Genomic DNA, 17,161 nt, shown 5'->3' with positions numbered 1-17,161 from the left:
ATTGGCTGTTGTGGGTATGTACACATAACGAGAAGAGAATCGTGGGTAATTTAGTGTTGGGTTTAATGCATTACTAAGTAGTAAATTACTGTAATTTAATTACTTCCCCTTGAAAACGTAAAGTAAGGGATTACACTGTTTGTAATTTAATTACAGTTACTTCTGATGTAATTAAATAGTATTAAATACTGTATAGACTATATAAAACAGTAGTGGATTTATCATCAAAACGTAGACATTGCCTCAAGATTCCTTATATTACATTTACAGCAGAAATAATGATAGCAAATCCATGAAATAAAATGCCTCTTAGCGTGACATCAGACTCGGCTAGACTATCAGACTATTGCTCTATTATGATTGTGTATGTACAGTGTACGGCTGCTGTAATCCTGATGAAAAAATCTAATTTAATAGAATAAACATCAGGATTGGTGCTTGTGTGAGCGGCCGATCGATTGGAGAGTGTCTGTCTTCGTCTAACACAATCACGGCTGTAGATACATACATTTAATCATCAGAAAAGCGCAGCGGAGCAGCCAGGAGAAAGAAAGAAACATCAGAGTTAGCAGAAGATTGGAGAATAATGAGTGTGTTTTAATGAGAACTGTTTGGAAACTGTGTGGGATTGCATTCTCTGTGTTTTGTCTGTGATTGAGCCGAGAAGGATACCATACATCAGGCCGTTTCAGATGAGATGAACAAACCCTCCCTGCCATGGCTGACACTTACATAGTGACTTGTTTTGAGCTGAATTGGCTCTAGAGACTCGTCTTTAGCTTTATTGCATTTAGCTCTGATTCTGATTTCATCCATTATTTCTGAATAAGCGTGTTCACAGTTGCGAGTAACAGAAGCTGTTGGACTGTAAAACCCTCGGAGATCAATTGCTTTTTCTAAATTCACCATCAAAGCTCAGTAACAAATCTGACATCTTTAAGACCACAGCTGCAATTTGCTATTAAAATGAATTACTCCCCTAGGGTTAGGGTTAGGTTAGGGTTAGTCAAGCCCTAACCCTAACCTAACTCCCCTTTGAAAGCTCGTCTTGGGACTCCTGTTTGGTTTTAAATGCAGAAATGCATCTTGAGTTCTTGCTATTGGACACTGACACTAAATCTGCCTAATGATGCAGGTCTTCCTCAACCTGACAACCCACCGGCTATAAGAACAGAAGAGAAAGCGCTTTTGCATTCTTTCTAATATCAGGCCAAAAGTCTTGTTTTCTTTGCTTTCCTGAAGATTCGTGACAATCGTGAGTCAGAGAGAGAAAATGTCACCCAAAGGGATGATGGGATTCGCTTTGTTATTAATAAGCTCAGAGCAAACAGCCAATCACTGTTCTGTGTTAACAAGTTCCTCATCTGTATTTCGAGCATCTCATTTTAATTAGACTACATGGACAGGGCCTCCTGAGCTGTGTGTGTGTGTGTGTGTGCGTGTGCGCTGCATGTACTGAGAGTGTGTGCTTCCTTTCTCTGTTTCATTTAGTCTTCTGCCCTCGGTTCACATGCCACCCGCTGATCTGGGTTTCTGCTTCTGTTCTTCCCCAGAGTTTTCTCTTCTTACATTATGTTCTCTCACCTGCCACTGGCTTTCATTCAATGTCATACTTGCATTGTTTTTCATGTTTACATGGCTTTCTAAAACAGTTGACTGTGATTGGTCAGCGATGGCATTCATGTGTGTGTAATTACTGTTTAACTCTACAACGACCAGTTCAACTGATTTTCTGCATCTGTTGCATCACTCCATGCGGTTTTATGATTGTCTAATAATTGAATACAATTGTATAAAGTAAAATAGTTAAATGCATATCTTAATATTAATAATAATGTAATATTTTAAACATTTTAATATAAAATATATACACTCCTATCAGTATTTGATATTATGTTGTTTATTGATTTTGTGAGTAGTCATGTAGTAATGACTTCTTTCTACTGACTAACCCAAATCTTTTTCTCTAAAAACAAAACTGACTAATATTTATATCTCTTGAAGTTGGCATGAAATGAAAATACATGCATGTTATAGATCATACTCTGAATGGTTCATTCATGCCTGTGTTTCATAAAAAAAAAATTAAAAAGTAAAAGCCATGTAATGTTTAATCCAAATGCCATAATTGACGCTTTTACCATTTCATTGTGACTTTAATTACACTCAAGCACAATATAGCTAAATACAATATAGCTCAATCTAAATTCTGAGGATCGTTTATATCATCATTTTATGCCATATTGTCCAGACCTAAAACCATATATTAAACCTATATTACTAAGGCATTATTGACGTATCAGTATGACTTTCTGTAAATCTACTGTGAAAAGTGCTATATAAATAAATACAAATACAAATTAGAAAACATACTCTACACAAATATGTGGATGCAAACACTTCTAGCTAGAGAATGATTTCAGTTCTGATTTCATTGGTTACATTCAGAGATTTTTTTTTCCGCAATGCAATGTAACGGAACACAAAATATGCATTATACTCTCAGAGTTGCCACAGGGGGCACAGTAGCAGACATTTGCATAAACCACCTTCTAGGATCAGTTTTCTGTTATCTGAATAATAGCACATCTGGTTTAATGTTTAAAACATTTGAAACAAACTGCATGAAAATACATAGTTTCTGTGTGCTCTTGTATTGATGTGTGTGTGTGTGTGTGTGTGTGTGTGTGTGTGTTTCCCTGTGTAGCAACAGCTCTACACTATTGAGTTTTCTTACATCTGGTCTCTGACCCCACACACCTCAGCTCAGGCCTGGCTGACTCTCGGGTCAAAGGTTATTTAAGGCTGGGAATAGACCCGGTTTGACTTTATTGAGAGGTTTGCTGATTTATGACTGTACACGAAGGTTACAGTTTAGTTAGAGTTAAGGTTAAGTCAAAGATGAATGTTAGGGTCACAGCGTACCGAACATTCAGTCATAACCAACCATCTACTACATCTACATCTGCATCTCATGACCAACCATCAACACAGAAAAAACATTCTGCGTTTCATCCCAGAGAAAAGATGGCCACATGCATTCTCCGCTGCATGTGTGTTGCATGCTTTTGCACGATGCAGTGTGTGTGTTTGTGCAGTATTGACACTGATGAACTGTCTGGCACAGGTGAATTACTCTGTTACAGTAATTACAAGCCATCTTGGAGTACTGCACTGATGCATTATGGGGAGGCGTTATAAGAAGCTTCTCTCTTGCTGATGTATGGGCTAGTTTAGAGATGCTTCAAATGTCTGCATCTGTGTGTGTATGAAGGAGCCTTTATCTGGTCCACAGGTGCCTCATTTGCTTTCACAGCACTTCCCATCTCTCTTGCGCGCTGCTTGTACCAGTTCACTCTCGCTTTTCACTTCAACCTTTTTTAATTTAAACATCAGAAAGAGAAATTTAAATCCGAACGCTGTGGTTTGTGTGGCTTTGCAGCATTTAGTCTCGTTTTTCATCTGTGTGGCTGTTCAAGCTGAGATTAAAACGGAACAAGGCATCTCTATGAATCCTGTCGTTAATGTCTTTTTTCAGAATTTTAAAGATGCTATGAAACTGAAATAGAGTCAGATCTTCTCTGTATTGTGACATGAATCTAAGTAAAATAGATCATGAAAAATATTTGGATTTATGCATCGATTGTTGATTGGATGCAGGCGGATTTGAATGAGATTGCAGTGGATGGTAAGAAATGTTCAGCATTTAAGAGAACTAAATGATTGGAGAAAACCTGCAAACGTCACCAGAGAGAAGATGTTTCACAGGAAGATCTAGACATGACATTTCGATCTAAGATTATGAGTTCAAAAATGAAAGGTGAAAAAATTCAACATGAATGACTCTATAACATGCAATTAGATGGTTTTAATGGTTTGGGTGGCAATAAAACCTGCTGACCTGAATGATGCCTGCATAAAATATCATGGATTGTCCACAACTGACACTCAGATCTCTCAAATGCAGAAACAATCATAAAAGCCATAACAAAAATGTGGAGTGAGATGAGCTAATATTGCAAGCAATTGCGGAACAGATCTAAATAAATGAATGTGTCTGTATCATGTCATCATACTTTTATTTTGCCTCCAGGAGGGTGACAACTTCTGAGTCCCATTTTAACAATGAGCTGTATTTGTATCACTAAAGTACATTTAGTTCTCTTCTTGATATGTGAACATGTTTCAGTGTTATAGTCCTGCTGAGTGTGAATCGTGTAGGCTAGTGTAACCTGTCTCTCGTCTTCTCTCTCAGAACCCATGCGGACCCCCAAGAGTCTGAAGATCGCAGAGACGCAGGCACGCTTCATCGCCGTGGACTGGGAGTCGCTGGGCTACAACATCACCCGCTGCCACACCTTCAACGTCACCATCTGCTACCACTACCACAAAACCAACCAGAGCAAAGCCGACTGCCTGGAGATGGACCCCAAAGCCCCCCGACACGTGCTGGGCAACCTGCCTCCCAACACCAACGTCAGCCTGAAGATGATCCTCACCAACCCGGAGGGACGCAAAGAGAGCGACGAGACCGTCATCCAGACGGAGGAGGATGGTATGAGAACCACTTCCCAACCCTACTGTCCACAACAACATAAGTCTTTAAAATAACTATTAAAGGGGTCATATGGTGCGATTTCAAGTTTTCCTTTCTCTTTGGAGTGTTTACAAGCTGTTCGTGAATAGATAAGATCCCTGAAGTTGCAAAGATTAAAGTCTCAAACCCAAAGAGATATTCTTTATAAAAGTTAAGACTCGTCCACGCCCCCCTAAAACGGCTCGTTCTAACACATCCCCACATGTCTACGTCACTGGGTGGGAAGATTTGCATAACACAGTCCAAATATTTACGCAAAGAAAGGACTTTTTCCTGGGAGAGTAGGCTACACTGTAAAAAAAAAATCCGTAAAATTTACAGTAAAAAAATCGGCAGCTGTGGTTGCCGGAATTTTACCGTAAAAAATACGGTAGCAACGTTTTAGGTTTTACGGTTTTAACTTAAATTTACAGTTAAATACCGTAATTTCATTAACTGATATAATGTTAATATACCAACCTATTGAAGTACTGAAATCTGTTTTGTACCTTTGTGATACACTGATAACCACCAAATGCAGGAGGTGATGAGAAAGTCACACGACGAACCAAAGCCCATCACAAGCAGCTTTTAAATAATAACATTTATAGAAGCTGCTCAGTGTTATTCACACAAACACTAAACACCATCACGGTAACACACGTGAAACTGAATTAATGCAATAAACATTAATTTAACAACATTAGGTGTAACACACAAGCCTAATATACAAAACTGATAAGAAAAAACTAAGAAGAAACATAGTTATTTCAACAAAAAAACATCAAATTTGAAATGTAACGCAGGGAATTCTGGGAAAATCAATTTATGGTTATTCACTGTAAATTATACGGTCGTTTTCACTTCCAAAAGCGGTATACTACCATTAAATTCATGTCCAATACATGTAATGTCCAATACAGTTTTTCACCGTATATAGTAGGGGAATTTACCGTTAACCATTTAACAGGTTTTTACTGTAGCATTTTTACAGCTTTTTACCTTTAAATTAATTTAGTCTGTTAAAGTAATTTTTTACAGTTGTACAATGCCGGTGTTCTGACAAATAATGCTGACTCACAGCCTGTAAGTACGCTTTCATATTTAAAGGATTTGCCACTGATGATTCAAACACGAGTTTTGAGCAGTATAGAGTAGCACTTGTTGTTTGTCATTTCTCCGATCACAAATGCAGACATGGTTTTATGTTTACGCGGTTCGATATGCAACGCAATGCGTAAAACAACAGTATAAGTCATTATAATCAGTACTTATGTCACCACTGGATGCAACAAATGCCTCGTTTATAATGGGTTTTAATGTTTTTGTCTCGTCATGGTAAGAAAGACACTTCAGGTGAATAGGATAAACCTTTTAACTAATGTCATGAATCCAGTAGTCTAATAGTCATGAATAGCATATGAATATGACTTTCGTTGCACGTTCTTACAGTCAGTCTTGACTCTTGTAAACTGCATTTCAAAACTCACACCCGTAAATAAATGCGGTTGTCAATCCCAAGCACTGACAGTGTGAACATAGACTGAAAGAAGGCACGTTATAGAAGCACAATAGCCCAAAATCTCAAAATTGACCAGTGCATGACAAAAATGGTTTGCATGTAGTGTCTTGCCTTAAAATAAGAATTATCTTGATTTTTCATTGTTTTAGCTTATTTTAGAGCTTATTTTGTCTTATTTTAAATTATTTTAAGTCACCTTGTAAGTTTGCTGAGGTCCCCTAGAATGACGTAGTACAGGTTAATTTGGTGTGTCATGTGATTGTGCTGTAATTGCTGGTCCAGGTGTGCTGACTTGCTCTTTTCCATATAGTGTCATTATGCCACGTCCCTCTGCACAGCTATGTGTACACTCTTAAAAATAAAGGTGCTTCAAAAGGTTCTTCAAGCGATGCCATAGAAGAACCATTTTTGGGTCCACAAAGAACCATTCAGTCAAAGGTTCTTTAAAGAACCATCTCTTTCTTACCTTTTTATAATCTGAAGAACCTTCTTTCGCCACAAAGAACCTTTTGTGAAACAGAAAGGTTCTTCAAATGTTAAAGGTTCTTTATGGAACCATTTAGACAAAAAGGTTCTTCTATGGCATCGTGAATTACCTTTATTTTTAAGAGTATAGGGCAGATGATCACTGATTCTCACTGTATGATAACATACACACGAGGAGTGTGATGTGGCTCTGGACTCTGTTGTGTTTGGTTGAGTTTCTCGGCTCGGCGTCGGTCCACAGATAAGCGCTCAGGCACAAGGGAGTCTGACATGAATTTATTTTGCCCTCTCTCGCTTTGCTCCATACTGAGGTGAGCCATCTAGATCTTTGATTGGAGGATCAGTGAGAGAGTGAAACCAAAAAAAATGGTGCGCATCCATAAATAATCCAATGTCACAGTTTAAGTACTGCAATGTGTCGTCAGAAGAACATTGAAGTATTAAGGCACCAAACCCCAATCTTCCTCCATTTACAGATGTTTATGCGTTCAGCCAGTTTGGCAATAGAAACAAATCTCAGATTGTATTGGTGACTTATGCTATTTGAACAGACCAGGGCTTCCAATGGCCGATGACAACCAATGACTATGTGTCCTCATGGAATTTGAAAATAATAGGGTCCCTGGATCCGAATGTACAGAATCCATAATCCCACCATGAAACTGCCCAGCCAGTGTCCATATACACTGTATGGACAAAAGTATCGGGACACACTCTTAATTATTGAATTCAGGTGTTTCAGTCAGGCTCATTGCCACATGTGTATAAAATCAAGCACCCCGTCATGCAGTCTGCGTTTACAAACAGAGCTCAGTGAAATCAAGCGTGGTACTGTGATAGGATGCCACCTTTGTAATAAATCAGTTCATGAAATTTCATCCCTGCTAGATATTCCATGGTCAGCTGTAAGTATTACTGGAAAGTATAAGCGTTTAGCAGCAGCAACTGAAGACCGCGTCAAGTCACAGAGCAGCTCACCAATTGCTGAAGAGTATGGAACGTGAAAGTCACCAAAGCTCTGCTGATTCCAGAGCTGATGAGATCCACACTTCCACTGGCATTAATATCAGCACAAAAACTGTGCAGCGGAAGATTCATGGATTGGGTTTCTATGGCTGAGCTGCTGCATGGAAGCCTCACCTCACCAAGAACAATTCCGAGTGGGATGGAGTGAGTAAAGCATGTCGACACTGGACTCTGGAGCAGTGGAAACCTGTCCATGTTTGGCAGTCTGATGGGCGAGTACAGTTTGCTGGAGGAGGGATAATAATATGGGGCTGTTTTTCAGGGTTTGGGCTCGGCCCCTTACTTCCAGTTACTTACCAAGACATTTTGGACAATGCCGTGACACTCCAAAATCTTGTGAAAAGCCTTCTCAGAAGAGTGGAATCTGACCAACTCCATATTAATTTCTGTGTGTTTGGAATGCAGTGTCATTAAAGTCCCTGTTGCTGTAATGGTCAGGTGTCACAATACTTTTGTCCATATAGATCTCACATCTCAGCCAGAAACACACTGATCTGCTGAAATGTTGACTGACAATATGTCCAAATGATCGAGTGTAGCATTGGCCCATTTAAAATGTTTACATGATTACGCTGACGGTTAAAGCCTCTTGGTGTAACGTCTCTCTCACGGAGAAACAGATCAGGAATGTATAAATATAACTTTTTTTATTCAGTAGATGAGATGAGTGAGGCAAATAATTCAAATAAGGATAAAGGCAGGAATATATTGAACAGTTGAACACAAGCGCACCTGACAGTCATAAGTGGGTTATGCTGTGAAGATGCTGCTGTGATTTCTTGACACATCTGGGACATGCACATCGCTTGCACAACTTTTTTTTGTCAGGCATCTTGATGTGAATAGTGTTGCAGCACAATAAAGGCCACCGTCAGCGACTCCATGGGCTGAATGCTGGCAGAGCCAGGTTTAGGTGTGCGCTGGTAACAGGCACACCATTTGTTTTCATCTGCGCATATGCAAATGACTTTTGAAGCTAACATTTTCTTGTTTTGATGAGTTGACACACTCCTACTAGTGTGCTATCATTTCTGCCCCCTTCTTTTGTGTTGTGTCGATGGCCTTTTATCTGCAGAATGATTTCTAGTGAACATGTTCTTATAATGTGCGCAGTCTCACAGTCACAGTTACAGAATTAATGTTGTGCCTACATTTAAAATTACTTATGCAAAGAAATTCATATGTAGGCACAATTTATATTTGTCATCAAACGCTAATTTCAGTCATGGAAGCGGAAGCCTTTGCATCAGAGGGTTTTAGGAATCATGAGAATCAGTCATGTTTTTCCAGACTTTTCACTGGTACTACATTGTCCCCATATTTATACTTTTTTTCTGATTCTGTTATGGATATATGGATATACTGTAAATTGTCTTTACCTGCAGTACAGAGTCCACTTGTAAGCAATAAAGAGCTGCTTCATCGCCGAAAACATCTGCAAGTTATGTTTCTTGCAATGGATTGTAGGCACTGTAAAGTTCATCCAGCGATTTTTTTTTTTTGTGTGCTCTATTCTATAAAAATACTCATATATATATATATATATATATATATATATATATATATATATATATATATATATAGTCGCCTACATTATGCTAGGAGAATTTCATCTACTATGACTGAGTATCTGTTGGTTTGGGAAAAGGTGACAGAAAACTGAATTTTAGCATTTGCTCGCGTAAAAAAGCTAATTTCAAATATTCATAAACACTATAATAATATATAAATAATACTAATATAAAATAAGTTATCACTCATGTCCTAGCAACTTCTAAACATGTCCTAAACACTGCTATTACTGCATTTGTGTTCAATTTGCTAATTTTAGTGTATAGATGCTGTAAATGTATGTGTTATAAGTTTAATACTGTCAAGCATTATGAGATGCTCATTGTTTTTGTGCAGACTTGTTTTTCAGGAGGCTAGCAGACTGTAGCTCAACTACTTTAGATCGTGAATAGCTCGTATCTCGACAAAGTACAGTTTCAGGGAAGCCTCCTCAACACATGATTTCATTAAGGGAAAAATGGTGACTCTTTCACTCTTGCTCTGTCTGTGTAGCGCCTACTCTAGAGGAGTACGATGGGTCGGAGGCGTCCCTGAATGAGACGGCCACTACCATCACCGTCCTGCTGAAACCTGCCCAGGCTAAAGGAGCGCCTATCAGGTGTGTGTTTGTGTCTCCTCAGTCTCCTCATATCCTCCAGACGTTATTAGACTTCCTCTCTGTGCTGTAATGAGCCACTGCTGGTGACATTACCGCTCCCGTATTAACTTCCTGTGTTTCTCTGCTCATAAACCCCCACTCTATCTCTCCTTCCATCTTTGTCTCTTTCAGCTGTTCAATATTCCTTTCGACACTTGCACAAAGATCCCTATTTGATCTGAGCCATGCCTGACTCTTCCTCTTCCTCCTCATCCTCTCGCTGTTTGACTGGTTTGAGGCTCTGTGTCACATCTGGGCTTGAAAACAGTCTTTCAGTAATTTAGCTGTCATTGTGACAGACTCATTCCTGCAGCCACACACAGATGGAGGAGGCGGAGAGACTTATTTACTTATTGTTTAAATTCGGTGAAGTAAGAAAAATGCAGAAAAACTGCATTGGGAAAGTGAAGGGAAACAGCGATGTGACGCACATGAGCCCATTAGTGCACAGAGTTTTCCCAGAGATATCCTAATTAGAATGATTTCTACAGTGTTTTCAAGATGTTTTCATGTAAAAAAAATAAATAAATTAGGGATGTCGATTTAATGCGTTAATTTGGTGTGATTAATTATGGAAAAAAATTACGTGTTAAAATGATTAAGGCATTTAATGCAGCCGCCCCGTCCAGACCTGTCTGTCTGTAACGGGGCTGACGAGACGTGAGACGTGTTGATCCATCTGCAAGCTTTTATTAAAGAGATGTGGTATAACAGGCAGGGTCGAACAATGGCAAACAGGTATATGGCGGGCAAAAACACAAGAATAGTCCTAGGGCTAGCGTAGGTCACCGATCGGCAGACAGAATCACAGGGGCGAGACGAGAGGGAAAAATCCAGGAAAACAGGCAAAGATCAGAAACCGCAAAAACAGGCAAGGCAAAACAAGGAAAACACGGAGACTCGGAAAGGGGTACAGGCTAAACAATACTCAGCCGAGAAAGGTGGTTTGAGTGGGTGTTATATAGTGAGTGAAGTGATAAGAAACAGCTGTGTGCAATGAGTGCAATCAGTGCAGTGTGCAAATCGTGCAATGAATGATGGGATATGTAGTCCGGGGTGCTATGCAACAGTTTGTGTTGTGCGAGAGTCAATGTAAAGGAAAGGGTGACCTCTGGTGGTGAATAAACGAAAATGTCCATGGACCGAATTCGTGACACTGTCATCTTACATTGATGATGAACATGATGCAAGACAACAACCGACTGCATGATGAAGCCTATTAGAATGCAGTTATATGAGCCTAAAATTCAAGTTATGGGGGCAAAAATGACCTTTTAATGGTTTTTATCTTGCAAAGGTGATACTGATTTTATACAAGTTCAATAAACAAGAAGTTAATATTGTGTGACACAATATTGTCATATTGCCCGTTTTTGCCTAATTTCACAAACTAAAGTATTTTCAAACAAAGTCACAGCAGATCTGTTGTGTGTCTAAGCAAGAGACACCATTGATTTGTTATTGAATGACTCCACCTTTTTATACAAATAGAGTGAGTCAATGATTCAGTGACTCATTTATAAAGACAGTCACTTGAATCAGCTGTTTGAACAAATCAGTTAAATGAGTGATTCAATGACTCATTAATGAAGACAGTGACGTGCCGCCACCTACTGTTGGTTTTAATTTCATATTTAGAGTATAATTTCATTTATTAAAAAAACTAATAATATGCATTTTTTAAAACCCATTAATGCCCATTTAAAGCCCATTAATCTCATAGCGTTATTAATGCGATTCTAATCGCAGTTCAAATGCTTTCATGCCATCCCTGAACATTCTGTAAATATACCTAAATGCCACTTCAGATGCAGCTTCTGAAAACAGTTTTATGGCCACATTGCAGTACAATATGTAATATAAATTCAATGCTGAATCAAAATATTTCTTTCTAAAGCTACTTTTATGTCTATTCAGTCTAATGAATGACTTCACACAATCTCTTGGGGTGTAATTTTTCAGCCCAAACCGATGTGCTATTAATTTGATTAATTAATTGGCACATCATCGACTTTAGTGACCAGTGAGCACATACGTGTGTTTGTGTAGAAACTCACATAGGAAGCGCACGGATGGAGGAGATTTTGTCCTCCAGTCTCCAGTAAGTGAACACATGCAGAGAGCTGAATGAATGAAACACCTTTGACAAGAGCTTAGATAGATTAAGGGTGAATATCCCAGCTCACATCGCAAAATATCATCCCAAATGGATTTTTTTTTGTGAAGACAATAATGGCATTTTGATTTTCTGGGCATGGTTATGTTAGAGCGAGGTGAGAGGTGAGAGACGTTTACTTCTTGGTGTAAATGTAAAAGCAGTGCTGACTCGAGTCATGTTGTGTCTGTCATCAACAGCGCCTATCAGATCGTTGTGAGGGAGATCAATCCACACCGTGCACGGCGGGAGGCCGGCGGCGGGGAGTGTTACCGTGAGCCGGTGACCTATCAGAACGCGGCCAGCGCCGGGCTGCCGTATTACTTCGCGGCAGAGCTCCCGCCCAGGAATCTCCCAGAGCCGCTGCCGTTTACCGTAGGAGACAACAAGACGTACCACGGCTACTGGAACGCCCCCCTCGCACCCCGCAAAAACTACAACATCTACTTTCAGGCGGTCAGCAGCGTGGAGAAGGTCAGCAGATGACAAATGAACACACACAGCCCTCATATCAGCACACGCAGTGACTGAGAGTGTGTGACAGGACTGACACAGAATCATAGTCCTTTGATCTGTTCTGTCCTTGAGCTGCCGTTTGTGTTGCTTCAGGCCCTTTTATTGGAGCATTGTGCATTCTTTTGCAATACATGTGATGGTTTGACTGTTCAATCAGATCACAAGGTCAATCACACCTCTGTCAAATACTAAAATAAAATATGAAAATATGGCCTTCCAGTGTTGTCGCAGCTCAGAGTGTTTCAAAATCACAACACGCATTGCAAGTCAAGCTGCTGCAATCATTCTACTCCATATGTTGATAAGTTTTCACATCTTTATGCGATTCTGCTCTACTTTTAATAGAGTTTTGAGACTTAACTGTAAATTGTTTTTGTTTCAGGAAAGTAAAACGCAGTGTCTGAAACTGGCTTTTAAAGGTAAGCCCTTTGAATTTAAAGCATGCATTTACCATACATTTCTCCAGCACAACTTCAACATAGTTATAGAAAAGCAATGTTAGTATATGCAGTGGGACGGTGTCTGATAATATGGACAAAAGAAGCCATGCCAAAGCTTGACCATCCCACTCACAGTTGCCTATTCTGTTCAGATGCAATTATCAGTTACATATGCATCACATTTATGAACACTTTATCTCCCTCAAATATATGCACTAAAATATACTGAAATATACTTCTATGAAAAAGGCACAGTATGTGATTTTTATATGTAATTTAATGTGCAATAAATGCAAGCTTTGTGCATTTGTTCTCAGAAATAGTTGCCATTTTGCCTTCGTTCAACTGGAAATGGATTGCATGTACTTGTGTATATTAATTTGGCAGATTTTGAAATTGAATATGTGACGCTTTTAGTGTTCTTGTGCACTAAACCCAAAAACCCAAAAAGAACACTTTTAGATCATAGTTCAAGAGTCAAGTTTATTGTCATTTCAGCCATATACATGCATACAACTGGAACTAAATGTTGTTTCAGCAGGTCTGCAGCTTACAAAAGACTTGAATGACTGCAGAGCACCAGTGTACTGCAAAAATTATAGTTATAAAAATATCAATTTGCGGTAATGTGCTGATACAGAAGTGGTAAAATTATAATAATTCTATTTTTAAATTGATGGTAGAGAGCTGGCAATAGTACTGCTCAGTCCTGCTTGAAACAGAGTGATAACTTTGAAGACAAAGCATTTCACTGCCTTTCATAACACAGCAAATAAAATAAAGAACGAATAATCCATACCCACAGTAACAGGAGGCTGGAAGTGCTTGACATTAATCTGTGATGCTGTGCTGCTTTGGCTCTAAAGTAACCGTTTGAAACTGAAGAAGAGGACAACAGTGTAATGTAATGTAATGTTGAGACACACCTGTCATACCGTATCTCAGGACCGTTAGGATTATTTTAGTAAGCACATTTCTAATAATATTTCTATATGTTTTTAAAATAATTTTGGATTAGCAAATTTTTTATCGTTCAGCAGTCATCCCTGTAGTACTAAGGAACTGCATCCGTTTTGTTTTCTATGTCTGCTTCAGGATTGTACTCACAAAGGAGTTAGTGTTATCAGGTCAAGCATTGTATTTTTTGTTCGTTAATATCACAACCCAGAATGGAATATTTTGTGTAAATATAAATTTGATTTGTTTTTTGAAATGTATGAATATTCAGCTCTGCTATGACACACTCTTTGTTTCCGGGTTACTGTGAGTTTTCAGAGGTTTTTTTTTCATCGTATATATTTTGTGATTATTTGTGGAGTTGTGATTTTCATAATCATAATTGCATATTGGACATGTAGTTTTCTTGTACATTTTTAAGTGCCATTGTGTCCAGCTAGATGTCCGATTTTTTTTCTGCATGGAGTGAGTCTGAATACTTTCCGTACCCACCGTATATATATATATATATATATTGTCAATGTGCTGTTGTGGTAATGACAGTACCTTCGGCCATGTCTCGTCTGAGTTATTGTACATTATTTCCTCCTCTGGCTCTTCATTAATTGTTTTTCCAGCAGGAAATCGAATGATAACAGTCTGCCTGAGCTCAGAGCACTCCCAGAACGGATTAGATATAGCCCACGTCATGTGTTGTTTAGCAACAAAAATACATTTTTGTTTTTAAGCATGGAATTTTATCTCCAAAATGGACGTAATCCAATTTCCATTGAATTGCTCCTAGTGTTTTTCTCTCAGATCAGACTCATAAGAGCTGACAGAAACAGAAGTGTTCTGGCAGGGGGCAAAATTCGGTGTCTGAACCAATACAGGCCTGCATCTAAAACCACACCGCGCCGCCGATTAATCACCTTTTAACCCAAGTGTCAAAAGTGATTGCCAGTAAGGTTACAGTCTTTGCTTTTCCATCATGTGGGTGAGAGGGACACGGTTATAGATTGCATTTATCCACAGGAAAAAAAATTAGAATAACCAGTCAAAAATATTATTTAACATTACTAAATACATTGATTTATACCAACAAAACTCTTTTTACAGGTTAAATCAGGTAGAAATAGCTCTTTAAGGTAGCAATTGCAAGACGGCTATAAGAGAATAGAAGAGAATAACCCTCAAAAACAGTACATGAACATAATCATCCAGCAGAATTCCATTAAATATTGACTTTGTATGAGCTATTTTAGAATAGTGAAATTATTTTACATATAATAGTAGTATTGCTACAACTGTGCATGCATGTAAGACATGCTGCTGCTGAAATTAGCCGTAACAGATCTATACAGGTGGATCTGGGGGAGGTAGAGGGCTTCTGGGAGTTTCATGCTGCAAGACTCGCTGAAGCCAAACTATTTAAAAGTTAAGCAGCAAGCTCATTGGCTGCAGCATCAGCAGAGACCAATCAGCTTGTGCCGTGCTGTGATGCCAGTGTTTGCAGATTGCATTAAGAAGATAATATGTATATAGAACTCTAAACCGCTACATCAAAGCCAGATTGTGATGTGTCAGAAATAATCATTTTCTAACCAAGTGTATGCATACTACTATATGTAAAATGATTTCACTATTCTAAAATAGCTGAATATTTAATGCCTAGGGTTGAACACCTATGATTTAATGGATTTCCAGAAACTCCTTTATTTTGCTTCACTAAATGGTACTTATAGAAATCCAATTCAGATGTTTTCGTTTTCTGAGTAACACGTAATAATGTAATTCCACATTTATAATACATTTATAATCTAATTCTATTGTTTATGCTGTTATAACTGTCACAGAGTTTTCAAAAATATGAAGTATTAAAATTGTTATTATGAGAAAAAAAGATTATAAATTATTTATAAAAAATGTTTAATAAAAAAAACTTGATGTTGCTAAAAAATAAAATAGCATCTTTGTGTGATAGGTGGAAATGTTGGCAGGGCAAATAAAAAACAATTGTAGTGTGGCAGCAGTAAAAAAACCCCCGCTGATTCCCCAGTCCTATAGTGCTTTCAGCTGCCCATAAGAGTGTCTGAGCTGTGTTTAATATCTGTCCCGTTGATTGTGCCTGGGTTATTTGTTATTGACAGAGATATTTGTATATATATATATATATATATTGTCAATGTGCTGTTGTGGTAATGACAGTACCTTCGGCCATGTCTCGTCTGAGTTATTGTACATTATTTCCTCCTCTGGCTCTTCATTAATTGTTTTTCAGCAGGAAATCGAATGATAAAAGTCTGCCCGCGGCTCAGAGCACTCCCAGAACGGATTAGATATAGCCCACGTCATGTGTTGTTTAGCAACAAAAATACATTTTTGTTTTTAAGCATGGAATTTTATCTCCAAAATGGACGTAATCCAATTTCCATTGAATTGCTCCTAGTGTTTTTCTCTCAGATCAGACTCATAAGAGCTGACAGAAACAGAAGTGTTCTGGCAGGGGGCAAAATTCGGTGTCTGAACCAATACAGGCCTGCATCTAAAACCACACCGCGCCGCCGATTAATCACCTTTTAACCCAAGTGTCAAAAGTGATTGCCAGTAAGGTTACAGTCTTTGCTTTTCCATCATGTGGGTGAGAGGGACACGGTTATAGATTGCATTTATCCACAGGAAAAAAAATTAGAATAACCAGTCAAAAATATTATTTAACATTACTAAATACATTGATTTATACCAACAAAACTCTTTTTACAGGTTAAATCAGGTAGAAATAGCTCTTTAAGGTAGCAATTGCAAGACGGCTATAAGAGAATAGAAGAGAATAACCCTCAAAAACAGTACATGAACATAATCATCCAGCAGAATTCCATTAAATATTGACTTTGTATGAGCTATTTTAGAATAGTGAAATTATTTTACATATAATAGTAGTATTGCTACAACTGTGCATGCATGTAAGACATGCTGCTGCTGAAATTAGCCGTAACAGATCTATACAGGTGGATCTGGGGGAGGTAGAGGGCTTCTGGGAGTTTCATGCTGCAAGACTCGCTGAAGCCAAACTATTTAAAAGTTAAGCAGCAAGCTCATTGGCTGCAGCATCAGCAGAGACCAATCAGCTTGTGCCGTGCTGTGATGCCAGTGTTTGCAGATTGCATTAAGAAGATAATATGTATATAGAACTCTAAACCGCTACATCAAACCCAGATTGTGATGTGTCAGAAATAATCATTTTCTAACCAAGTGTATGCATACTACTATATGTAAAATTATTTCACTATTCTAA

The 17,161-nt window shown here is 38.5% G+C and overlaps 1 protein-coding gene across 1 annotated transcript in view; it reads left to right on the top strand.

Moving 5' to 3' along the window:
- Positions 1-17,161, top strand: part of ptprk (protein tyrosine phosphatase receptor type K) — a 181,663-nt gene that overhangs the window by 133,383 nt on the left and 31,119 nt on the right. Inside the window, exons 9-12 of the mRNA XM_016250223.1 lie at positions 4,256-4,582; positions 9,675-9,780; positions 12,175-12,448; positions 12,873-12,929. Coding sequence (XP_016105709.1) covers positions 4,256-4,582; positions 9,675-9,780; positions 12,175-12,448; positions 12,873-12,929 — 764 coding nt within the window. The remainder of the gene's footprint in view (positions 1-4,255; positions 4,583-9,674; positions 9,781-12,174; positions 12,449-12,872; positions 12,930-17,161) is intronic.

The sequence above is a fragment of the Sinocyclocheilus grahami genome, unplaced genomic scaffold (genome assembly GCF_001515645.1).
Source record: "Sinocyclocheilus grahami isolate Dianchi unplaced genomic scaffold, SAMN03320097.WGS_v1.1 scaffold975.1, whole genome shotgun sequence".
NCBI classification, from domain to species: domain Eukaryota; kingdom Metazoa; phylum Chordata; class Actinopteri; order Cypriniformes; family Cyprinidae; genus Sinocyclocheilus; species Sinocyclocheilus grahami.
This window is presented reverse-complemented; position numbering and strand designations above follow the sequence as displayed.